Source organism: Cariama cristata, unplaced genomic scaffold (genome assembly GCF_000690535.1).
Source record: "Cariama cristata isolate BGI_N322 unplaced genomic scaffold, ASM69053v1 scaffold2487, whole genome shotgun sequence".
Classification (NCBI taxonomy): domain Eukaryota; kingdom Metazoa; phylum Chordata; class Aves; order Cariamiformes; family Cariamidae; genus Cariama; species Cariama cristata.
The window spans coordinates 155,429-173,003 of NW_009626965.1; the positions used below are offsets into that span (position 1 = coordinate 155,429).

Genomic DNA, 17,575 nt, shown 5'->3' on the forward strand with positions numbered 1-17,575 from the left:
AGGAGAGTAAAAGTGAGAAAACTTGTGGATTGAGATAAAGACAGTTAAATAAGTAAAGCAAAGGCCATGCACACAAGCAAAGCAAAACAAGGAATTTATTCCCTACTTCCCACCAGCAAGCAGGTGTTCAGCTGTCTCCAGGAAAGCAGGGCTCCATCACATGTAATGGTGACTTGGGAAGACAAATGCCATCACTCCAAACGTGTCCCCTCTTCCTCCTCCTTCCCCTAGCTGTCTATGCTGAACATCACGTCATATGGTATGGGATATCCCTTGCATCATTGGAGTCGGCTGTCCCGGCTGTGTCCCCTCCCAACTCCTTGTGCCCCCCCCAGCCTCCTCGCTGGTGGGGTGGGCTGAGAGGTAGAAAAGACCTTGACTCTATGTAAGCCCTGCTCAGCAATAATGAAAACATCTCTGCATTATCAACACTGTTTCCAGCACAAATCCAAAATATAGCCCCATACCAGCTACTGTGAAGAAAATTAACTCTATCCCAGCCAAAACCAGCACAGGGTTACTAATTTATTCCTCTGAAGTTGTTTTTTTACATATTTCTACCTTTTAAGTGATGTTTTTCTTTCATTTTAAAGTTCCCTGTGGGGGAAGGAATGCTCCCTTCTGTACAGAGAGCAGCGAGGCTGTGTTGTTACTGCATTGCCTAAGCAAAAGAGAGTAAACACATGTGGGGATGTCCAGGTGACCTCTGCTGCTGGCAGAGGGTGCTAAATGGCAGCCCTGAATACTGAAGCCTGCAAAGGACGGGGCACGCATTAGGGGGAAGGTATTGCTTCTATAGAAATGTCCTTAAGGCTGTGGCATTACACTGGCCCAGAGAGAAGCTGACCTTGTTCCCCTGTGTTCTTTTTGGACAAGGTAAACTCTTCCCTATAGAACCCAACGTGGATTTAAAACCCTCATCTTGTAACAGCAATAATATAAGGCATAGGACCACAAATGCAATGGGAACTGAACATTCTCAGCTTCCACTAGTGCTAAGACAAAAAAGAAATATTTTTTCCTTGGCTATTAATCTCGGCATACAACCAGTCTCATATGCGAAGTTGCCTGGTATCAGGCTTTAATGGTATGAACGCAGTGTGGATTGCTTTCACTCGTACATGTTAACGCCTGAGGAGTGGATGCTGCAGTGGTTTTCCCACTGCTTGTAGAAGAATAGCATGTAAAGGCTGGTGGAGTTGGGAAGCCCTTAAAAAGGGACTTACTCACATTCCTGTGATTAGGAGTTTGAAGAACTGAAAGAGGGAGAAAGTATTAAATGCTGCTTTATGAATTTGTACCCATGCAGATGCACACGGAGCGGGTTGCACAGCAAACATTGTCAGGAAAGGGAATGTACAATAGAGGAAATAATTTACAAGGCAGTGTTTAGAGGCAGGAAGTCAGTCCTGCTCTGCTGACTGGAGGGCTGCTGCCAAGTTCTTCAGTGCAAAAAGAGAGCATCTCGGAAAGAAGCCAACATGAGAATTAAACTAAGTCTTTGTTCATTTTCTAAAATGCTCCCAGAAGAGGAAAAACCACTAATGACCTCTTGCACTGGTAACTCTCAAACTCAAAACTGGAATGGAGGTGAAAACTGCAGGGCTGCAGTGACAGTGTAAAAGAGGTCTTCCTGGGCAGTTCTCAACTGGAAGAGCAAGGAGTATCCCTAGGGGATATCCCCATACTCCCTGTGTCGCCGAGTGAGAAGCACAAGATGCTTCTTTGCAAGAAGGCAAGACAATGGAGGTACCCACGCATGGGCTGGGAAAACGTTTCTGTGGCAGGATATTAGACTTGCCTTAGACTAGCATTGATTGAAACTCATTTTTATTTGCCACATGTATCCAGTTCATAATGCATGTCGTCTTGTGTCCCACTCTGTTTCTTCAGGAGGAGGGCTAGGGGAGTTGTGCTTGTATAAATGAGCACCTTTCAGCTGAAAAGGGATGTGTTGGGTCAGGGCGGTTTGGGGAAGTGACTGCATTTGTGAGGCATATGCAGTGCCTAAACTAGGCCTGCCCTTGTAAGCTAGGGTCCTATCCAGTGCCAGTAGATACCAGCCCCGCCTTACCTGAGATGCTGGTGCTCCAAAATCACTCTTGGACGGGAAGATCTCAAGGTGGTTAAGCACACTGCTGCACAGTTAGCCCTTCCACAACCCTGGATAGGATTTCAGATTTTGGAAACCAGAGGAGAGCTGCTGGCTAGCAGTTGGGCCAGGCCAGCCCTTGGCTGTTGAAAAGGGGGTTCTTGAAACTATACATGTGGAAATGAATGGATGCAGTGGCTTATTGCACCTGGCAGCAACTTGGGGCTAGAGAAAGTCTTGCATCAGCAGATCGGAGAACCGGTTATCTTATAATGAAGCGGTTATCTTGGTGGTAACCATTAATCAGCCATTAATAAATGGCTTGGGATGATCGGTGAGGTAACAGGTGGGGAACAGGCCTACCATTCTGGAAAGAAACAGTACCTCTGGTCTCACATTTCCAGCTGCAAGAGTGTAGAAGCCAGTGAAGTCAGCTAAAAGGAGAATTTGGTCTCTTAACCTTGTCAGGTTTTGTATTTGACAAAGGGAGGTGGGTACTGGCACAGCTTTACTACATCTAAGTATCCCTGTCTTCTTTCTGTGGCTGTTTGAAAGACTGAAGGAATTTGCACCTTTGAGTTAAACAATAGTGGATGGATTTGATCTTTAAATATGGAGAAAGAAAAGGTTAGAAAATCACGAAAGTGCTGCAGGCTTGTAGTAAAAACTAATTATGCCCTTCACTGAAGGGGGTTTTTTATTCAAAAGGAATGTAGCTCAGTGCTAAAGTAGGGTTTTTTCAATTGTGACTTTGTTCTGGGCTTCACAATTAAGGCTCTGCTAGTTATCAGTGTTCTAAGTCTGCAGGCAATTAAAGTGCATTCACTATTGTATCAATAGAGGCTTTATGAAACTGCAGAGTAAATTTAATGAGCGCTTTCCTAGGCCCTTGACCTGTATATTATTAGTTGAGGTATTGCTCTGTTGGAACTCCAGGGCATACGATTTCAGGTTTGTTTCTAAAAAAAATTGCTCTTAAATGCTTTATGCTGCAAGTATAATAGGCAGTGAATGTTTTTGCTAACACAGGTCACCCTAAGAGTTAAATGTGCAGAGATTATTTCACTCTAATATTGCTACATGGGCTGTTTTATAATACCCTTAAGTGTGGTAGGCATATTACAAACAGCATGTTCCTATGGTTTGGAAACCTCTCACAAAAGAAACCAATAAATTGGAGGTGGGGGCAGAGTCACAGAATGGAAGTTTTGAAAAGCTTTAATTTGGAAACATCAAAATAGTTTGAGGGTATGCAGGCTCTTTTCCTGTGACAGTGCTGGAATTAACTAGAAAATATGTGCTATAATCTCTGCATGCATGTACACCTCTAATAGTGAAATCCCATGTAACATTTAAGTTGAAACAGAGCACTTCGAAACAGTGCATCTGAAATAAAATGGTTTATTTTATGAAAATGTTTTTCCATTGAAAATGTGATTTCAATTTAAACTGAGTTTGAGAAGGAAACTTATCCCAAACACATCTTGTTGTGTGGGTTCAGGTCATGCTGGCGTGCTCTTAACCTTGACAGACTCCTGGCAAGCCGCCGGTCATGGCCTGTGACGAACTTCTGGTGTTCAGCTTGGGGGGGGTACATGAGTGTTAGTTCAAGGAAGATGCTCCTGAGCTTTTTTTAAGCGCTGCTTAAATGCTACGAGTCTCATAGGCATGCACAGAGGCAAGACATTCCAGAGCTGTAGCATGCTGTCTTCCTTCCTTTCCTGTCTTGCAAAGAAGTAAATCCAAATCAATCCATAAATGGTTGCTATTATGACAAAGCCTAATTCCACAGAATTTTGTCTGCTGTTGTTCCAGTTGCTGTTATTGCTGTTGCTATTCACCCCCTGAAATGGATTTAACGTACTTCTTATTAAGAACTACCTTCAGGCACAAATGCAAACCAAAATAACTACTTAGGTTTCACCTTCAAAGCTTTGTTATTTAGCCACAAGCGTTGGGGGACAAGAGATGGCTGTTTCAGAATAGGAACTCCTCAGTACTTTGTCAGTCAAAACAGAAACATCTACAACCAAACCTGCACTGTCAGGGTGAGCACTCAAGCTGCTGGCATTGTTTCAGTGCAAGTGTGCGGGCAGATTGAACCTCAAAAGAGCACTCAAGGCCTCTGCCTTTGTGCTAGCTGATTTCAGGTCCACAATTTCCCAGTCACAAAGCCAAGGCTCGCACCCTCACCTTGAATTCTGCCATCAGTTCTGCCGTATCTGCCTTTCAGAAGTATTGCAAACATTTCTGTTTAGCTAGAAACTTTTTAGTATTTCTTCTGAAGGGAAAGTTCAGCTTGTTTTTGTAACTATAAGCACAGCAATCAAGGATTAGAGAATTGTTTTCTCTGACCAAAGATTTTTCTTTGTAACACAGGGAGTAATGATTACTTCTCCTTCCCACCATGTGTTTGCCTGTTCTGTTTGGAGCGTGAACTCTTCAGGACAAGCGTTGTCTCTTGCTCTGGGTTTATACCGCATGTGTCAAAGTGAGGCTTCACTGGTCTTTACACTGGGCTGTAAAGCAAGTAATGTAGAGTGCTGGAAAAGTCTTCTGTAAGCAGGCTCTCATCTCCTTTCTGCTCTGGAAGGAGCAGAGGGAAACAGACCATTGCCAGAGGGTCATCTCGTTTCACAGCACGATAAACTTGGAAAAAAGGAGCTGAGAACACCTATGCTGGGTGACCTAGAACAGGTGTTTCTTTCTTGCACCCACTTCTGAGCTTGGCTCCCACCCAAGCAGCTTTACACGGGAGCCAATCAAAGAGGCTAGCATTGCAGAACAGTGCATTCAGTGAGTTTTCATTTCCTTTTTAGAAATTAGGCCAGATTGTTTCTTTAACATTAGAAAAAAAAAAAAATCCCATGTGTGATAAAATAAATGATAGACATCAGTTTCTGTTGCTGTGATGGGAGAGTCCCAAAGAGTCAGACAGAAATGGAGAATGTTTCCTTCACAATAAAAGCTGCCTGAGTGTGAAAAGGCAGGGTCATCCTTTGTCTTTCCCTCCCCTGTTGCCTAAAGGATATTAAAACTGTTTCTCCTTTCTCTCCAGGGAGAAAACCTCTGTCAGATTTTGGATGCTCATTTAAAACTGCGGTCAAGATTTTCATAAAGCTTTTTAAAAGCACTTCATTCTTTTCCTATTAACACCTCTGAAGGCTTTCAGCCTGTTGTTACACTTCCTGCTTGGAAAATGTAAAAAAGTTTTATTATTTTTTTTTCCCTAATGTGCAGGACACTGGGCTGGGATACAGTACCCATTCACATCTTCCCTGTCTCTGGAATGCCATTAACCATGTTTTTCCTCTTTGTAAAGCACCTAAGGTTTAGCACCGATAAGTATTATTTGTTACTGTGGAGTCACTTTGAAGTGAGACTTGGTTACTTGGCTGTCTTCACACTGCTGCTCTCCGTTCTTGGTAGTGGGGCGGATGGTTCTGCACTCCTAGCCCTGAAGCGGTAATGGCAGGGGGGCTCTTGGTAGTGGGGTGGATGGTTCTGCACTCCTAGCCCTGAAGCAGTAACGGCAGCAGCTTTCCAGCCTGCACTGGAGGAGATGTCATGGGGCTGCATGACAGCCTGAGGCCCTCTGCTGCAGTTAACAGCTGGAAAGGCTCCCACAAGCTCTTCTGCATAGCACAGGGGACCGAGAGACTGCGTGGAGTCCTGAGAGCAGCTAGCTGGTAGGGTGCATCGCTTTTGCTTGCTGGAGTAGTGAGTGCAGAACCACATTAAACAGAGTATTTAGGCATCTTGCTTTCGAGCGAAGTCTGTAGGAGTTAGGACTAAATCCTTTTACTGAACCCAGCCTTCAAGGCCTACTGAAGCCAAGTGCTTGATGCATGTATTTAACAGAATTCCATCCCTTTCAGGCATAGCGTGAAGTCAGCACATTTAAACACATGCTTAAAGTTAAATCCATTTACTGCTGTGGTAACAAGCATGTATGCTACCCACCTCCCTCTCCCTATAAATCAATGGTGCATTAATTCATCAGCCACAGTATATGAGTGTGTTTATTAGATGCACCTAGTACTTCATTCATCATTCCTGAGTGTCAGTAGTGAAAGCTTTTGAGGGTCTATGCGCTTTGGGGTTGTTATTCCAGGTTACCTTTCTGGAATAGCTAATGTACGCTGCAAATGCCAGTGCAGTAAAGTGAGAATCTAGGAAACAAAATCTTAAATAAAAAAGCAGATTGGAAAAAGCAAACCAAACTAAAATCAAACACAACAAAAAACGCCCATCTGATGCACTGTAGCATTATTTTGAAAACCCTCAGCAATAAGCCGTAGTTCCATTGAAATGCCAGTGAACTGATTTGTGTTTGTTTATGAACTGGTTTATGTTTGTTTCTGTTAGAAGCATCGAGGATGTCTAGGATGAAATATGGGCTTAATATCACAGATTCTGTCTTGGCTTTGTTTCTCTGTCTGATTGCGTATGTGCTTCCTGGGGCAAAATTTTAAGAACTTGGTCTTAGGCAGCAATCTCAGTAGGCAATAGCAAAAGAATTCTGGAGGATGAGTCATTTCCTCTGCGGCAGGACTATCACTGGAATGGCCATCCCTCTTCCCTGACTATTAAAGGAATGTGCATGCACCTAGTTTATCCTAACCCTTTTGTTAGATAGGATCTTCCCAGGGATCACATGCATGCCTTAAAGGAGCGTGTTCCTTTGTAGGATGGCGTATATCTGAATGCTTGTGGGCAGATTTAATGAAATAGCCCATGCTGTTTACTGGCCCAGACTTGCCATCCCTCCCCTCTTCTCTCTAGGAATACCTACAGTCTAAGAGGTGGGCCAGTTTTCTATCTTGGGAGAAAAAGGATTCCCCCAGTCAATCTGGCTTCTCATTGACCCTAACAGTTCCACAATAACTGCTGAGAGACAGCATATATATACATACATACATACACGTATGTATATATACACACACGCACCCCTGTGTACGAGGAAATGCCTCTAATGTGTCCTGCTTCAGATTTCTTGCTATCTTTATATTTTACAGTATCTTCCAGAGGTTGTTTTCTGTTGTACTTCAACTGCCAGCAATACTTGGAGTATTTTCTTGGCCTTGTTGGACTCAGGCAGCTGTGCCTTGAAGCCTGCTTTTCCCTGCCATGCTTTCTCTACTAGCTTATTTGTTTCAGAGTCTACATGGTTGAGTTTTAGTTTGTCAAATGTGTAGCACCTTGAAATGTCATTTAAAGAGCACACTCTTTTTCATATTACTGTTTCTTGACACAATAGCAAGGCATTTCAAAACAATGACTCCAGACATTGTCTAGATCTTCAACAGTTGTCAAGAAGCAAGTTGCCAATATTTTACACTTAGCTTTTGGCAGAAGCGCTGATGAGTACCTTAGCTGTCTGGTTTTTCTCAGCCTTTCAGGTGTAATGGAGTTTCGTGCTGTTAACCTCACTATGAGTGCAAGCACCACAGTTTTATCTCGGTGCAAGCAGTCAAGGTGAATCCCTATGGGAAAGTAGCACTGATTTCAGATAACCGTGTGTGTTTAGGGGCTAGCCATGCTTTGTCTCAGTAGGTACTTTTTAAGGAAAATTCACTAGCTTAGTGTTAAAATTCTCTTTCTTGTCTTTAAAATGAAAGTTGTTTTCTTGGTCTGAATTGTCAGCCTTTATTCAGTAAGTGTTAAACATAGCTTATTGAATTATTGCATGGTTCAGTGTTTCCATGAGCATTTGTAGTGTTCTTCCAAATTTTGATTAAAAAAAAAAAATAATGGAATGAAAACAGGCATTTCAAATGCTTCAGCCCTTTTTAACCAGCTATAAGACACAGAGAAAGATTTCAAACTGTCAGTGGAACTTTTGCAAGCTATTTTAGCAGGCATATTTTCCTTCTTGTTTATTATTCAGCTTGGATAAGTGGCACCTTCTATCTAAGCATAGTTCTAGTTGTATAAAACCATAGATATTAGACAGAATGATAGCTAAATTCTAGCAGAAACCGACAAAACAAAGATAAAACAAACCAAAAGCAGAGTTCAGGCTACTTTGGATTATTATAGTAGGATTTATTGTGTCTATGTGCTTTGTCCTGGTCTGACTTGCTAGGGTTTCCTCAAAGCCTCTTTTACAGCAGTGACAGCACAGTCAGACTAGATGAAGGGAGGATTTTCAGTTGCTGATTAAGGGTCTCAGTTTGACAGTTGTAGCTATGGCTGAGCCCAGAAAATTCTGTTCATATCTGTCTGGAATATTTTGATGTTTGTGCAAGTATAAGAAAAGGCATTGATCCAACCAGCATTTATTTTCTTTTTTGGGGGTGGAGGTGTCCTGGTTTTGATACCTGAAGAGGGCTTATTCCTACAGACTTTCCAGGCAACGTTGGCTTTAGCAAGAGGCATTACCTGAGTGAGAAATGTAAGATTTGACAAATCAAACCCTTCTATATTCTCTGGACTGTTTTGCTGCTGTGATACAGAGGATACCAGCTGGCTGCATCGGCTGCCTTGCAGAGAAACAGATGTGTTATGGTAATGGAAATTGGTCTTTACAGATTGTATTGGGGAGCGTAAAAATAAATTCTGTTTTTTTAAAAAACAAACAAACAACAACAACAACAACCAAACAAAAACCAAACCAAACCAAAAAAAATCCCCACAAACAAACCCAGAACAAACAGTTAAAAGGCCACTTTAATTCGTTTTGTGTTTTTGAAAATTTCTCTTAGATTATTCTTAATGACAAAATATTTGTTTCAATATAGGGGCCAAAGGGGCACACAACAATTAGACATAAAAAGCCTTATTTCTTCTACAATTTCATGGCAGCAAAGAGTCAGGATCACGTTTTCTAAAGCATTGAATATCAGCAGGTTCCATTTTGCAGATGATGGATGTGACTTTATGCTGTCTGTCTAGAGGAACAGCACCAAACGTACAGCTCTGTATTCTCAAATGAGTTTCTATTTTGTTGGAGTCCAAATTCCCTTTCCAGACATCTTTTGCGTTAATTCGTCTCCTGTGTAGACTACTTCTGTTTTGTTTCCAAGGGTGAAAGATCAGGTTATCTTGATCCAAGTTCTCCAGAAATTCCTTCACCAGAAGAGTGTTTGGAAAATGCCCTCAACCTGATTGTTTTTTCTATTACTCATCCCATTATGGTATGATGGGAGATCTTCTGGCTATTGAATTGCAGTGACTTAAGCAGGCACCTAATTTTCCCATCCTACAGGTCAGTCTGCTCTTGAATGTGTCCTTAATCTGGCATTGTGATCTTGACACTTGGGTGGGGTTTTTGAAATGTCTGGCTCTTATATGAAGAACATCTTGAAGAGGCTTAAGTCAGGACTGCCTGCTTGCTTATCTCGGAATAGGATGATGTCGGGGAGGAGTGGTATAGGGTAGCTGGCATGCCTCAGGAAGCCCGGAACATTTGGTTTGGGTTAAATCTAGGCAACAAGAAATAATGCACGTTTGGTTTTGATTGCTATATTGAGCTGGCTTGTTCAGCAGTTTGCATTGTTAATTGATATCAGAGAATTGCAAATGCCTTTTTAAATGAGGGAAGTATTCCAGTTAGAGAGGAAAGGATCTTCTAGAATTAATGGCTTCTGATGTGGAAAAACCCTGCATATTGTTGCAATGGTGTGTATGTTCAAAACTTGAAAAGCTCACGGCAGAACTACCCTGACTTAGCACTGCTAAAAAGAGCAGGATGACCTGAGTCGTGGACCCATGGAGATGTTGCTTCAAGTTTTCTGTGTGGAGTAAACTTTAATTCTGACATCACTTTCAAGTTTATACTGCAAGAGGGGAAAGGAGTTGCAAAGAACGGAGAATGCTTAAACTGCAACGAAATGCTGTGTTGTGAGCTCTTTTTTCAGTCTTCACAATACTCTAAGGAATATTACATTAATTTCGATCTGAAGTGAAATAAGTGTTTTAAGTAATTGTGAGGTTCAGAAAATCAAGACAAAACTTATAACGCTCTGGGAAGTGAAGTAGAGGTCTCAGCCTCTTTGCAGTGAGGTGCGGGGGGCAGGTGCCACATTTGGATGTATGAGGAGGGAGGAAAACTACATTTTGTCTGAAAAATAAATGGAGTATGGCAATGGCCTTTGAGACAAGTACTCGCCTGGAAGCAGGATGTACAGGCGAGGCATTGTGGAGAGGGGAGTTTTGTGTTAGTGGTGCTCACACGCTCTCTGTGTTTCTGTTCCAGTCAGATGGGACCATCCTGGCTATCGCTTTGTTGATCCTCTTCCTTCTGCTGGCGTTGGTTCTTCTCTGGTGGTTCTGGCCTCTTTGCTGCACAGTGGTAAGTGACAGAAATCATTAGCACAAACCAGCAATTCAGTGTTGCCTGAATGAAAGAAATGAGTGGGAAGGAGGCAAAGTTTTCCAGTAAGAAAGACCATAGGACTGGTCATTGAACAAGACGCCGTTTCTTCCATTGCTGGCACTGTTTTGTGCTTCTATTTCATCTGCCTGACCTTTGGATTATACCCATGAAATAGCAGTGTTGCTAACATACAGACCTCGTTAGCAGCCTTTTAGTCTTATTTATTGGTCACAAAATGGGAATGGTCTACAGAAACATGCTGATTGTCATGCTGTTTTAGGAAGGAATGGCTTTTCTGGATTTTCTAACCCCTATGTCAGTGTCTCAGTGCTGCAGGGCTCCTGTAGAAGGGCAGGCATGCTGAACCCAAACTGGGGTCCTTGTTCTGCCTCAGGTACAAGGAAAAGACATTTCTAAGTGTGCAAATTTTTGCAAGATTTAACTTTTCCCTGGCTCACTATGTCTGAAAAGCACTTTGAAATATCCAAATGACAGTTTCAGTAGAAGTATGACTATGCTTCTCTGAGCATTAGCTTTCTTCCATGCTTTTTCACAAAATGTTCTGTGGAGGTAAAAAGCACAGTCAGAATTAATAGTTAAAAAAGGCAGGCAGAAATCAGAGGAAAACAGGGGAGAAGGAAGAGGTGAAGGGAGGCAAGAAGGAAATCGCAGGACTCGAGACCTGTTTTTCTCCCACATGTGACCCTGTCATTTGTCTGCAAGGACCTGTCATACCCCTGTACGTCTCTGCTGATTTTATCCTAGGGCTGCATTTTCCACTGAACACCAGTGCAAAGGCTGATTCTTGTGGAGCATGCAATACAGCAAAGCTCTGCTCTTGCTTTGGGTCTTGTTTGTGCTGCAATATAGAACAAGAATTAGAGAAATACAAATGTCAGCAGAATTGGAGTCTGGTTTTGGTGAATGGCTGCCTGCATTGTTTCAGATGCTGCTTTTAAGACTGCCCAAACTGGCTCCAGATTCTGAGTCACTATCGTTATTCCTGATTTTTAAATTACTTGCCCAGTGTTGTAAATTTGCACCATGTTGTACCCAACCTACAATCCGGTGCTGAGAGCTCTGGAGCCAGAAACTGAGAGAGCAGTCACATTTGAGGATGAGTCTTTGTGGTAAGATATATTTCTCTATCCAGAGCAAGGATGGAAACCTCGCAGGAGAAAATCTTCATTGTCTATTTCTGTTTCTGGCTAGAAATGCTAGGGGTAAAACACTTCTTTTCACAGTAGTTTGGCACCTCTGTGCTGACATGAAAACCAGAGGGGGGAAAAATATTTATTTGGACTTTTCAGAACAATAAAAAATATCAGTTCTAAAAATAGGGATTAGCAGTGTGGTAGGTTGCTCAGAGTTATTTGTCTAAACTAGATGGCGTGTTCCCAGAGAAGCTGGGCCAACTTCTTTGTTGGTGCATTTGCACAGCAGTCAATGGAAGTGTGCCCTTTACAGATGTTTACACTGGGATTTGGTGGAGAATTGAGGTGATAGAGAGGAAAAGCTCTAAGGGATGCTGCCATTTTAAGGTTCTGCTACAGGAGAAAGATGAAGCTGATAGGGGAAAAGGTACAAATAAAAGCAGCAGGACATGGAGTAAAGGGAACATGGAGTGATGCATGGAGAGGCTAGTATAGGACTGGTCCAGTGGCATGATATGAGGATAGTGGTCATATAACAGCATTCTTCAAGTGTGAGAAATACAGTCCAGACAAGCAAGGCCGGTGCAGCAAAGTCTCTTGCCCACATTATGCATTATAAGCTTAATATTTTCCAGATTTAAATTCTGTACTTAAAAAATTTGTTGTAGATAAACGCTTTTCCTCACCCTCTCTCCTCTTTTACCTCCCACATTCCCTCTTAGCAAGGTCTTCAAGTGAGGACTGTATCACTGATATTTTCCAAATGTAAGTCAAACACATCGTTCTACTTGCTGGAAAGATTTTAGTTCAAGAACCTGTGTGAAATCTCTTCCGTCTCTCCAGGATAGCAGTCCGGTATGTTTGGCAATAGATCAGCAGCTAAGATACCTCACTGTGGATTACTTACCCAAAGGTTCTGTAAAATTAAAGATAAATCCACAGAGGAGTACCCAGCCGGTTTGGCCTAGGGTAGGGAGAAAGAGAGCAGAGCAGTGCTTATTTACTAGTTTGGTAACGGCACATTAAGGAATGCAGTGTTGTCAGAAGCACGGAGTGAGCTAAGGGCAGAGGAACTGGCTTGCACAACAGACAAGAGAGGCAGGCAAGCAATAACCTCTAATAATCAAACCGCAGACCCAGAGACACTGCTGTGGATTCAAGCCCAGGGACATTTTGGATAACTGTGTATGTGTCCAGGGGAAAAAGAAAAAAACACAACAAACTTTTTTCTTACCAAGTATAAATTTATTTGAGTGGCAAGCACATTTCTAAACCTTGAAATTCCTCTTGGCATGCTTTTTAATTAAATAGGAATCATTATTATCCAGCAGTTCTTCAGGAAAGACACCAAGCCAGCTTCATCCCTGGAGTAAATGAACTGAAGTCAGTAGACTTACTCTAGAGATTTATCTGGAACTCAGTGTCTCCTTGGCATGCACCCATAAAGAAATGCCGATTCCAAATGTATCCAAGTTTATTGGTCTCAGATGTATTCTGGGATGAGTCTGGAATTTACCACTCAGTTTACAGTAGATGCAGTTGTTGCTTAGTGGATCAGAACAATAATAGGGTCTTTGCTGTGCCCGATACCAGCACAGGCAAAAATTCCCTTGTTATCTGGGAAGGTGGATATTACAAAAGCACAGGAGCTGGGTGCTAACCTTTCAAAAAGTTTCAAGGATGTTTATTCAACAACAACAGAAAACAAAGATAATTCTGTTAAGCTGATATCCCCAACATTGTACGCATTAGAAGAATGATGCAAATATAAAGACATCTGTAACGGGATGACCCCACTTTTCCTGAGCAGAGCATATCTGCAAAACAACAGATGCCAGATCCTGGCCGTGTTGATGTTAGTGGACCTTTTGCTGTTGTCTTCCCTTTCCTCTTCTTTCCTGAACACCACATAACCTGAAGGAGGCCGAGCGATCATAGTAGTAACTGTGTGTGCAAGAGACTAGGTGCCCAAGGGTGAGATTGTTCCGAGTAGGAGGCCAACATAAGGCTTAAGTTTAATATTGATATAAACCAAACAGATTTTAATGTAGATGTAAGCCAAATAGATAATAAGCCTCCAAGACTGTATTAAGGAGGATTTTGCAGGCACATTGTTAGATTGGCTTGGAAATGGAGCTGGCTAAAGTGTTTTGGATGTAGAGTGAAGGCATAATTAACAGAATAGTTGGAAGGCTTGTCTGTGCCCGGACAGTTTCTCTGTGCCAATATGCAGCACCACACTGAGCAAATGTCTCCCAGAGACACTTAAAATTAGCAGGCTGAGTGAGCTGTGTCTGGGCCACGCTTTGCACCTGAGCAGGTTCTGCATGAAAGATTAGCCCTGGTGTAGCTGAAGTGGTGGCTACAATCAGCCTGCCCCCAGCCTTGGTCTGAATCTTGGCTGGCGCACGCCAGGGGATACAATGCAGATGATATGAGTGGAAATACCTCTCTGGTGCGGCTGAGACTGAGACTCAGTGTTTCCCCACATGCCCATAGATCACATCTTACGGTTTTATGAGGTAAACATGAGTCTTTGCCTCACTTATGCATCCATGCAGTGTGGCCTGAGTGGGAAGGGCTTGAGAAGCTGGTCTGTGTTAATTGCCCGCTTAGAATATATACACCATCCTACTCAGTTTTATAATGCTGCTTTTTTTAAATAGAGGGGTGTGGCTGGCATAGAGATGCGGTGGTGGTATTTAAGCATCCAACACCAGTGTTAACTTTAAGCTGTTTTCTGGAATGAAGCGTGGAAGAACCCAGCAATTTGTTTGGCTCTCAGGCTGTATTGCAGCTGACCAGAAGTTTTGGAAACAAAAAGCTGGATGGAGAAAATGCAGAAAATATATATTAAAACCACATGAAAATCATGGCTAAACTGGAGGAAGAGGAGGGGAGGAAACACATAGACTCTGCAGCAACCCTGAAGAGTCACAAAATTACATGGTGCATGTTGGCTTGATGGAGATTACTTACAATTGTCCATGTATTCCAATTCCCACCTGTTTCCGCATGCATGAGGCACGGTTTTCCTGCAGTTATGATGATTTTGAGGGGAAAGGAGCACAGGATCATGAATTATCTGAAACATTATTGAGACAAACCAAGAGAAAGACACAAACATGCAGGCGGAAATTGCTTGTGGACCCTGCAGCCCTGCCTTAGGTTCAGATGTGAGCTATTGAGGCAAGCACTCTTGTAGTATAATGTGGTAGTTTCACTGAATTTATTGGGGGTTAATGTGGTGTGTAACACTCAAGCTCTGAATCCATGCACACTGCTACAAATAAGTGTCTTCATTTATAGCCCAGTCAACCCAAAACATTTGGAGGTAGTGCTGTTATTGTAAGTTTAAAGTAGCGTAAATAACAGAACCTGACTTTGCAATTGCTGTGCACAAAGGGCAGCAGGAGGAAAAAGGCAGTCTTGATTAATCATTTAGAGTACTCGCAGCACTTCACTGCTCCTCTCAGCCCCCTGTCAGTCAGATCAGAATGGTCTAGATATGGATGTAATGCTCTATAACTGGCTGTCTTTAAGCAGGCTAGCCTGGGTCCTGAGAACAGCACTGCAGAGGCATTTTGCCTGGGCTAATACCCTCAGCTCTACAGCAGCCTATGTAGAGAAGTGGGCTAGTAGAACAGTGTGTGTGGCAGGCGCTCAACTAAGGTGCTTTGGCATGCTACTGTGATATGTCATTACCAAAAAGTTAAAGCCAAATTCTCCAAAATGTCCATCAGTTCTGGAGTGTCCAAACTGAAAGATCTTCACAGAGTTCCCTTTTTGGAAAGTGCTAAGGGTTGCCCTCTGAAAGTTAGGAAGGTAGCCATGTTCCTTTAGATGATATGCCTAGACTTCAGATTCCCAAACCATTTTACTTGCCAGTGCATTTCCGTAAGGCCAGATCCAAAGGCCAATTATATTAATATTGACCGGGTTCAGCACCTTTTGTTCCAGACCACAGCAGATACTTAATGCAAAGGAGGCACTGTTGTTGTTTGCCCCAGTCCTGCATGGGAAGTAACTCACTCAATAAAAATTACTTCTTTTTTTTTAATCCTGACTGCCTCTAACCTCTTCCAAAGAAAGTTGGCTCAGCCCAGCTAAGGAGAAATAGATCCTTAGGACACAGCCTTACTTAACCAGAAAATTCACTAGCAATCAGTGAATGAGAGCAAGGGCTTCTGCATTTAGCTGAAAGTAGCAATGATGTTTTTCTTTAGTCCAGAAAATGAATTTCATTTATTATAGTCTTCCAAAGAAAGTGGGACAGACGCTTGGAGCAAACCCCACTGGTTCTGGCCTTGTTTATCTGTGTAAGAGAAATAGCCTAGGAACAGGAATGACCTTTACAGATGCTACACTTTTTTCATGCATTCCCTGGAGAAGTGCATGTCAGTCCCATTCAGTTGCAAACTGTACCAGGGTTAATTAAATGGAGGGCTTTTTTTTTTTCTCCGTGTCTTTCATAAGTGGATGATTTTGACATGTGCTATGATCTGTATTGAATATGATTTGTACACATCAGTTTGAATTCTTAACTGTGAAATAGCCTTGTCTTCTAGTTTTAATGAGTTAAAATTGAGATTTCGGGATCTGCTTCCAGGCTGACAAGGGAGGTTAACGGAAAAGGATGAGTTAGCTTTCCTATTGGACTTGATTTACCTTTTACTAGTATGTCTAGGAAGAAGAATGTATTATATTGCAGATGAAGGATTAGGGACAGGCTCATGCTAGTATTAGAAACTTTGAAGTGTAGACCAAATCTCCAAGGATTTAATGAGTACTTAGACACAGCAGATATGAAACAAATAAAAAGGAAATGCTCTTTTATCCAACTCATAACTAAACTATGAAACTCTGTCACAGGACTTAGAGGAGGTCAAAGCTATAAATATGTAAGGTGGGGGGGAAGATTAGTCAGATGGGTCATAGTTAATCCTATTTAAAAAAAAACAACCCTGCTTATTAGAATAGCAAAATAAATATTCTGTATTTTCCAGAAGAGTGAAGGTAAATAAAGACAAAAAAATCTGCTCAGTTAACTGCATGCTCCCATCCCAAATTTTAGTCCGAATTAGAGGCAAAGTCCTTTATTTCTTATTTTGTACTGGTTTCTTGTGTAGCTTTCATTTTAAATGATGATCCATCCCATCTTAAAGCAGATACACTTGTCTGACAAGAAACATATTGCCCCTATTTATCATATAAAACTCCAGAGACAGTTACTGAGTATGTGCTTTCTGGGCACTGTGAACTGGTGGGGTTTTCTTGTCTCCCAAGATGGAAAACATCCTAGACACATTCCTGGAATATGCACAATTTGGATTGAATGTGTGTTATCTTATGCCTGAATGGCTACAGAAATTTCAGGGCAACAGAAAAGCCATCCTCTCCAATGCTTTTATAAACTTCTAGGAGGTGGCTAGTAGCATTCCTCTGCTTTTACACTGGATTATTCATCAGAAACAGCTGCTTCTCCATGCATCTGTGACATTGGGGTGGGTCAGCTAACAGAGACCTGTGTCAATCACATGTATGTTGAGATCTGTGATAAAAGGCAATAGAAAGGCAAAGAATTACATTGCTGTCCTGAATTTTCACAGCTAAGTGCGTAGAAGTGCTGACAACTACTCTCAAAGTTTCTTCCTCTGCCAAGAAAAGCCAATGGCCACATCTCCATCCCACAGGGCTTTGCTACATGAAAACAAAAGACTGCATTGTAAGGTTTTTATAGCGTGGTGATAATGTAGAAACCCTAAAAAAAGTGAGCAAATATGGTTGCCGAACGATCATATTTTTCTTCTTTCAAACACAGGGACAGGAGATACAGTTGCAGCAGCAATCACAGAAATGGCTTGGGGTTATCAAAACAATTGCAGCACACATGAACAAACACTTCAGCCTTGCCAAGCTAAACTAGCCTAAGCTTTTTGCTTGGCCAAGCATGCTCCCAGCTGATTGCCTTCGGCAGGTCCGTGTGTGTCATCTGGCAAGGCAGAGGGA

General features: G+C 42.2%; 1 protein-coding gene across 1 annotated transcript in view; it reads left to right on the forward strand.

Moving 5' to 3' along the window:
- ANTXR1 (anthrax toxin receptor 1) overlaps positions 1–17,575 on the forward strand; it is a gene marked incomplete at its 3' end in the record, with an annotated part of 103,272 nt that overhangs the window by 45,204 nt on the left and 40,493 nt on the right. Inside the window, exon 13 of the mRNA XM_009704245.1 lies at positions 10,293–10,388. Within this exon, the coding sequence (XP_009702547.1) occupies positions 10,293–10,388 (96 nt within the window). The remainder of the gene's footprint in view (positions 1–10,292; positions 10,389–17,575) is intronic.